Source organism: Trifolium pratense, linkage group LG5 (genome assembly GCF_020283565.1).
Source record: "Trifolium pratense cultivar HEN17-A07 linkage group LG5, ARS_RC_1.1, whole genome shotgun sequence".
NCBI lineage: Eukaryota > Viridiplantae > Streptophyta > Magnoliopsida > Fabales > Fabaceae > Trifolium > Trifolium pratense.
In genome coordinates this window covers 23499702-23509096 of record NC_060063.1, presented here as the reverse complement: position 1 = coordinate 23509096, position 9395 = coordinate 23499702, and the positions used below count along the sequence as shown (strand labels likewise).

The window sequence follows — 9395 nt, the reverse complement described above, 5'->3', positions numbered from 1 at the left end:
TCTTCGCACCGAGCGCACGTTTCATAGAACGTGACCAAGAGTGGTAGTTAGAACCGGTGAGAAGAGGAGTAACAATAACGGAGGAAGGTCCATCGCCGGGATGGACATAGTAAGGAGAAGAATTGTCAAGAACGGGATCAGGTTGAGCTCGAACCATGATGAAAAACGGTTACGGCGGCGGAAGAAAACAGTTACGGTGGTGGAAAAGCGGTTAGGATCTTGAAGGCGGATGATACCATGTTATGATTCAAGGATAAAGAGAGAATTGAAGGAAAAGATTCATCATTATTGAATAGAATGAATTATTCTTACACTAAGATCACTTATATACAATCTAATGGATCTACCATAAGCTAAGCTACACTATCTACACAATAACTTGTGCTACAAGTTAGTTACAAAGTTGTTAGCTATACAATGTATAATGCATCTTAGGCTTGATCATGAGCATCACTTAACAATTATGGAAGATTTTCATTTACTTGTGGCGGCTTGCCCCCAATGTGTTTGCCTTACATCCGCCACTGGTAATATAATTAATGTTGCATGGAAAAGAGAAATTATAAGTTACTCCAGTTTACAAAATTGTCCTTCATTAATGGTATGGAAAAGATAAATTATGAGTTTGTTTACAAAATTGTTCTTTGTTAATGGTATGGAAAATATAAATTGAAGAATTTAAAAAAGATAGAGTAATAAATAGTTAATTGTATAATAGGAAAAATAACATTAAATATTTCATGGGTATTATAAGATGACTTATAATTTAGTACAAATTTTTTTCTCAAAACAACTTATAATTTGGTACGGATGAGTAATAATTAGAATTCTTTTCTATTGTAACCAACTCAATGTTTCTCTACATACCCATAGTTGAGAGCAAAGCCTCATAACAAATTAAGACTCATGGTTAACAGCAAAAATGAAAAGAATTTGGAAATTTTTATGAGCGGGAGCTACCTGATAGGGCGGGAGTTAGACGGGCAGTAAACAGTGTTAAATGGGAAGGGTGATATTTGTTGCATTGATTGACAAATAAGGGAGGTTAGTGTTCACTTACAAATTAGATAGGGTGTTTGTGTTATTTAAAAAGATCTAAAGGGAGGTCAATTTAATTCGTGTAATTGTATTGTTTAAAGCTCATCAATATCATCAACTTCCTTGGGCAAAATTGATATGAAACCTTCAAAATCTCTTAGTTTGAAGAATTTTCATGACAAAATGCCAAATTGCCAATAGATGAGATGCTAAGGGACAGAGGTGTTGTTTAGTAATTGTCAAACTTATCATATTGTGTCAGATGTAGTTACATCTGTCCATAATAAAGTGTAGCGAAAAGTGTGTGAACATCTGTCTAGCTGAGTCAGTTAGTTAGTTAGTTCGACAGTTACACATTCTGTTAGGTTGTTACTTCGAGAATAAGATACACTGTATAGCTTATAAATACAAATGTATACTCTGGTTTTTGAATCAGATGATTATCACTTCATTGTAATTCACTATTACTCTCAAATTAATAAAGAATTCATTTTTCTCTCTTCTCCTTCATCTCTCTCAAACCACAAAGTGTGTATATCTGATTTTGCTTCAACATTTTGTTACAACATATTGGTATCTAGAGCCTTTTGGTTCACAGTGTAGATTACACAAAGATCTAGATTCTTGGGTGAATTCTCATCACAGTATAGAATTCACATCCAGTATGAAGTGTTTGAGATGGATAAGAATGAGTCAATTGCAGAATATGTCTCAAAGGTGCAGGGTTTGGTTCATACAATGAAGAATTGTGGAGAAACCATAACAGATCACATGATCATAGAAAAGGTAATGAGAACTTTAATCCCTAACTATGATCACATTATTGCTGCTATACAAGAATTTGGTAGTTTTCCAACAATGCAATTGGAAGATCTTGTTGGCTCATTGGAAGCACATGAATTAGTGATAAATAAAAGAAAGAATGCTCAAGAAACTGTACAGGCTATGCAAGCACAAACATTCAAGAAGAATGGTGGGAATAAAGGAAAGAATCATGATAAGTCAAAGAATTTTTCACAAAAGCACAATAAATTTGATGGAAAATCTGAATCCTTCAAGAAAGGAGGAGGAACATCAAATTCAAAGAAAAAAGATAAGAGCCACATTCAGTGCTATAATTATGAAAAATATGGTCATTATGCATCTGATTGCTGGTACAAGAAAGGGAAAGAAAAGGCAACAGATTCAGAAGATGATGAAGCAAAGCTTGTGCAAGAAGGTTCAAGTAGTGGAGCAGTCGCATTCATGGCTGCAGTTTCTGAAGAGAGAACTACATCTACATCTGCTCAACATCTGGAGAATGGTTTTTCGATACAGGTTGTTCCAACCATATGACATGACATCAGAACTGGCTAAACAAATTTGATGACACAAGAAAAACAAAGTTAAGTTAGCAGATGGCAGATGCATTCAAGTAGAAGGAACTGGTAACATGGTGATCAAGAGAAAGAATGAGAGTTCAACCATAGTGAAAGACATCTTGTTTGTACCAGGTATGGATTGTAACTTACTTAGTGTTGGTCAATTGATAGAGAAAGGCTTCTCAGTCAGTATAAAGAATGAGAATTTTGAGTTGTATGATCCTGCAAATATGTTAGTATTGAGGTCACCTTTGGCTAAGAATAGAACATTCAAAACTGTGATCAACAATACTGAAGTTGAATGTATGAAGGCTGCAGTAGCAGAATATAAGAAAAATTGGTTATGGCATTTAAGGTTTGGTCATTTAAACTTTAAATACTTGAATCAATTAGCAAGTAACGAGATGGTAGCAGGATTGCCCAGGAATGCATTCACAAAATCTTTGCCACTAAGATCAACAAGTGTTTTGGAAGTTGTACACTCATATGTGTGTGGACCATTTGATGTAGAATCACTTGGTGGAAACAGATATTTCATAACATTTGTGGATGAGTATAGCAGAAAGTTGTGGATACACTTGATGCAGTCAAAGGATGAGGCACTTGATGTATTCAAGAATTTGGTAGAGAATCAAAGCAGCAAGAGAATTAAAATTCTCATAACTTATGGAGGTGGTGAGTATACTTCAAGGAAGTTTGAGTCATTTTGTGAAGAAAATGACATTGAACATGAAGTCACAGCTCCATACACACCTCAACACAATGGTTAGGTTGAGAGAAGGAACATAACCATACTTGACATGGGCTAGATGCATGGTGAAGCATAGAAATCTACCTAAGCCATTTTGGGGTGACGTAGTTAACACTGCAGTTTATGTGTTGAACAGATGTCCAACAAGAAAGTTGAAGGATAAGGTTCCTGAAGAGGTCTAGTATGGCAAGAAGCCAAGTGTCAGTCACTTTAGTGCATTGTGTTACAAGCATGTACCAGAGGCCAAAAGAAAGAAACTGGATGATAGAAGTGAGTCTATGATTCTAGTAGGCTATCATGCAACTGGTGCATACCCTAAGTCAAAGAAAATGATATTTAGCAGAGATGTCATAATTGATGAAGCAAAATCCTGGGATTGGATATCTGGCAGCAATACAAGCAAGCCAATGATGAGCCTGACTGAAGATGAAAACACTGACAGTGAGACAGGTGTAGATACACCAGATGTTAGATCACCAGACACTCATGTTAATATAGAAACAAGAGCCAAATCAACAAGGACAAGAAGAGCTCCAGCTAGATTACAAGATTGTGAGCTTGCACATGACAATGAATTCAATGATGATGGTGAATTAGTGCATTTTGCATTATTGGCAGGTGCTAAGCTAATTAACTATCTTGAAGCCTTAAATGACAGAAAATGGAAGAAAGCCATAGAAGAGGAGTTAAATGCTATTGAAATAAACCAGACTTAGGAGTTAGTGAAACTTCCAGCAGAAAAGAAAGCCATAGCAGTAAAATGGGTTTTCAAGGTAAAACTCAATCCAGATGGTTTAGTAGCAAAGTACAAAGCAACATTAGTGGAAAGAGGCTTCTTACAAAAGGCAGGGTTAGATTACTCTGAAGTTTATTCACTTGTGGCTAGAATTGAAACAGTGAGGCTGGTTATAGCTATTGCAAATGCAAGATATTGGCCTATGTACTATATGGATGTGAAGTCTGCATTTTTTAATGGACCACTCGAGGAACTAGTTTTTGTGACTTAGCCACCTGGTTTTGTGATTAAAGACAAGGAGAATATGATATACATGTTGAAGAAGGCATTGTATGGATTGAAACAAGCTCCAAGAGCTTGGAACAAAAGAATTGATGGATTTCTTGTGAAACTTGGTTTCATCAAGTGCAAATCAGAATATGGAGTTTATGTGCAAAAATCAATGTCTAGCATCATTTTAATATATTTGTATGTAGATGATCTTTTGATAACTGGAAGTGACATAGTGAAGATCAATGAATTCAAAATTGTTATGATGACTGAGTTTGAAATGACAGACTTGGGTTGAGTTTCTTACTTCTTAGGAATTGAGTTTCTGAGAACTACAAGAGAGTTGATGCTACATCAAAAGAAGTATGTTGGAGAGATATATGTTTTGCTGTAGGCTTGGTAAGTAGGTTCATGGAAGAGCCTAGAAAGTCACATATGAATGCAGCCAGAAGAGTGTTGAGATACATTGCAGGTACACTTGAGTTTGGAATTCTCTTTCCAACATCAGCAAGGAATGCAAGGCAAGAGATAATTTGTTGTTCAGATGCTGACTGATGTGGTGACAAGATTGATAGAAGGAGTACCACTGGTTATTTCTTCAAGTTCATGGATGCTTTAGTTTTTTGGTGTTCAACGAAGCAACCTGTAGTTGCCCTTTCATCATGTGAAGCAGAGTAGATTTGCTGGTTCATATGCTGCTTGTCAAGCTTTATGGATTGAATCAGTTTTAAAGGAGCTAAAGGTAGGTGTTGAAAGACTAATCAAGTTGCAGATTGACAACAAGTCTGCCATAAACTTAGCTAAGAATCCAGTGCTTCATGGTAGAAGCAAACATATCGAGGCAAGGTTTCACTTTCTAAGGGAGCGAGTTAATCAAGGAAGCCTAGAAGTGGAGCATTGTGCAACTGAGTCTCAGATTGCAGATATTCTGACAAAGAGTTTGGAAACTGACAGGTTTTTAAGCCTTAGAAATTCACTAGGTGTTTTTTAACTTAAGAATTGATGTATAGGTTTGAAATTAAGGGAGTATGTTGTTTAGTAATTGTCAAACCTATCATGTTTTGCCAGATGTAGTTACATCTGTCCATAATAAGGTGTAGCGACAAGTGTGTGAACACATTCTGTTAGGTTGTCTAGCTGAGTCAGTTAGTTAGTTAGGCAGTTACACATTCTGTTAGGTTGTTACTTAGAGAGTAAGATACACTGTATAGCTTATAAATACAGATATATACTCTAGTTTTTGAATCAGATGATTATCACTTCATTGTAATTCACTATTACTCTCAGATGATTTTGTTTCAACATTTTGTTACAACAAGGGGTTGCTAGTTACCTTCTGTCTGCAGCTTGTGCTTCAAGTAATCTGAAACCTTACAACATTTATTCTTTTCTTGTCCATATGCTTTGAAAATCTGGGCCTAGTTCTTTGACGTTCTGCACAACAGTTATAAAAATGTCTTTGATTGATGATCTTGTCAACATTTGTGATAAAGCTACATTAGTTAATATTTTAAGCACAATGTTTTTTTTTTAAAAAATGGATTTTAAGGAAAAATGCTAACTAGTGCCCGTAGTTAATTAATGAATCAAAAGTATTAAAATTGTCTTGAAACTTGTATAGTCAAAATTTTTTTAAAATCTATAAAAAAAATTAATGTAAAATTTAGTATTATTTTTGGGTTTGTTAACTAGTGTTCCGAAGCACTAATTAACATGACCCATGTTTTAAGGTATACCGGAAACCAAATTAAATTTCAGAACGCTTATGCACTTCAATTTTGTCATTGTCTTACTAGTTTCAAATGTTGCTTTATCGGGTAACAAATCCAAGTGCTTCGCCAATTCATCCATCACAAACTTCATTATTTTGAAACTCCTGACAAAAAAATAAAATGGAATTACTTGCTTCAAAGTGCGAGTTTTTAGCCACTCGTAACACAAAAATAAAAATTTGCAGGTTGGTCCGCCCTGCTCCCGCTCTATTTTTTCAACTAGCTAAGCGGAGTGGCCCAATTAGAGGGGTCGAGTTCAAACTTTTGGCTTAGTTCACAAAAAATAGCAAGTTAAACAAACAAACCGACTCATTTTACCATCCCAATAGTCATCCTAGTTTCTTTTTATGAGAGAAATTTTACTTCAATTCTTCTTCATCCATCGAAAATAAGTGATTTTAGGTCTTTTAATTTTTTGGCTCGAAATCACCATGCATCCTTTTCCGCTCATTTATATATATATATATATATATATATATATATATATATATATATAGAGAGAGAGAGAGAGAGAGAGAGAGAGAGAGAGAGAGATATGTACTATGAGAATGATATTGTTATATGAGAATATGAGAATGAATCTTAACCATTAGATTAAAAATAGACATTTTGCATTAAAAGACTTATTAACAATAAAACATGTTTCTCTCTCTACTGTATCATTTCTCATAAACCAATACACTTTGTCTTCTCCAACCCACCACCACCATGACGATATGCAAATCTGGAACTTCAAATTAAGGAAAGAAAAATCCAATTACAGAACATGTCTCTTATCTAGTGAAGGGGTTTGCTGCAACATAAATTCTTTCATCTCTTCCAGTCACTTCAATTTTTGTTGCCAATTTCTAGTGCCGCCAATATTATAAACAGATTTCAAACAAAATAAAGTGCTCAAAGATTAAATTTTATAATCTGGCGGTGACATGAATCATTTCAATTGAAGAATCAAACCCATAAAGAGTTGTGCTTGTCAATTTTTCTACTGTGAATGCTTTAATAGAGACAACGAACAATAACGACGAATCGACAAGCAACAGGAGAACAACGGCGGACAACAACAACACGGCAAAATTGACCGACACGGCAAACAACGATGTTGACTATGAATGTTCAATGGCGAACAACGACGTCGACGGAAGCAACGGGAGAACAACAACACGGTAAAAACGACCGACACGGCGAAATCCACAAGGCGAAAAACGGCAACCAACGACAGCAAAATGACTCTCAACGCTGAACAAGATGTCGAAAAGAGATGCAATGAGAAAATGAGAGAGGAAGAAGAAGCGATAAAATGGGTAAAAAAACATTAAAAAAGATAGGTTGTCACTCACTTAATCCATGTATTTCAATCCAATGGTTAAGATTAATTCTCATATTCGTATATAACAATATCATTCACATAGTATTACATCGTATGAGTGTAGCATTGTTGTCCTTGGTGCGACAAGGTAATTGGTTTTTCATGTTTGTATGCCGGAATATTTGTTCAGCTCAGATTGACAAAATAACTTTCGATTCAATGTAGATTTATCTAATGTTGAGCTGGTGATCAACACTACATATTCAAATGCATAGTATTCCGGTCACTTTAACTTTATCAATTTTGTAGTTGTTTTGTCGTTAACTTGATATTGTGAACTTATTCACATATTCATATAGTTTTATACTACAAAAGATAATTGCATTTTGCGACGGTTCTGGAGGCTATTAGCGGCGGTTTGAAGCGTCGCAAAATCTTGGTGTCGGAACCACAAAATGTGACGGTAATGTCAACTCACTGCCGCACAAACCTTCGCAGACGGTCTTGCGGCGATTAATAGCGTCGCAATACACATAAATGGAGCTGAAATTTTTGAACTATTCCGCGGCGGTTTTGAACTGTCGCCCTTGTATTTTACTGTTTAGCGGCAGTTTGAAACCGTCGGAATATATATCGTTTTTTAAAAAAAAATAATTCTGGCCTTATTTTTCCTGCAATTATTTGTTCTTTTCCGTTTCTTTTTTTTTTTTTTTTTGGAATTAACTTCTTTTTTTTACAACATAATGTAATTCAAATCTTCCCAAAATATAACATAAGTGTGAATATATTAATAATTGGCATAGCCACAAACACATTAAGTGGCTGTAGCTAAAATTAACACAAAAATAACAATATCAAATGTTGCACATTAATACTTGAGAAGTTTGATCTCATAAAGGCTTTGATCAAAGAAATCCTTGTCGTAAGCCACTAGATTTTGGTCTAGTGGTGAGGGGTTTGAGTAGGGGCGTCTCTGGGTTTTAGGAGACCCTGCGCAAAATATAAAATGGCCCCTTAATATAAAAAAATTATTTTTTTTATTAAAAATAACTGTCGATTTAAATTGCGTATAATATAAAAAAAAATCATTTTTATTCTTGTAAACATATAGATTATCAATATTAAACCAATTGCATCAAATCAAATGAGATAAGAAATACAAAATAATTATCTTTGTATATAACGTCAAAAAAGAACCTCCTAATCTGAGTTTAAATTTTATGGAAAGATTAAAATGGACTAAAACTATATTTCCGAGTATAGATAACTAATCTATTGATATTCATATGATATTATATGAACATTAACAATATATAACTATTAGTTTAGGGCCTAAAAATTAATCTATTAATATACATATACATATGTCTCTACATCAACACCTGGGCGCAGATCTTGAGCTTGTATAGCTTTATTAAATGTAGTAGGTGACATGATAGCGGTCAACTATTACAAAATTTAAAACAACTTGTAAATTCTTGTCCTGGGATGTAATGTAACGTTTTGAATGAATAAATATCTTATTTTTAATAAATATATTATTTAAATTTGAAAATAAGTCGTTTTCCACGTTTTCTTTTCATTCATTATAAATTATAATGCGTTCTTTGAAATGTTTTTTTGCGTGAATGTTTTATCATTGATTAGAAGGCCAGTGAGATAGTGGCCAGAAACACATTGACAATGACTGCAAGATTATTAAGGTTAAAAAGAATTTCAAAGACAAACTTCTAAGAACTATTTTGAATTTTCATATTATTAAATGGAAGAATGATGAAAGCTTGTTGGAGGGACAAGGTGACAAAATTGGGTATGCTGGCTTTTAAGCATCTTTCTTCATGATAGGGTCACAGGGAACAATGCTAAGGTCATTTCTGTTTAAATTAGAGACTAGAAAATCTAATTAATCTTATTATAATGTTTTAAACATGTCTACGAAATATTCATTCAAAAAGACACATAAAAGAATGGACTAAAACTAGCACTGACAATGACCCGAGCCAACTCACAAATAGTTCGAAACTTGATTCATTAGTTGACTCATTGAACTTGGTTCATGAACTAAATGAATTGAACTTGAGTTAAAAATTAAATTCGTTAAATAAATGAGCTGAACATAAACTATACGCGTAAATGATCTTTTTAGTTCAGTTTAAACCTA

General features: G+C 34.2%; 1 protein-coding gene across 1 annotated transcript; it reads left to right on the top strand.

The window, feature by feature from the left end:
- Nucleotides 1-1716: 1716 nt before the first annotated feature.
- Nucleotides 1717-2373, top strand: LOC123886281. The gene has a single exon (XM_045935614.1). The coding sequence runs from the start codon at nt 1717-1719 to the stop codon at nt 2371-2373; it is 657 nt and encodes a 218-aa protein (XP_045791570.1).
- The last annotated feature ends 7022 nt before the right edge of the window (nt 2374-9395 follow it).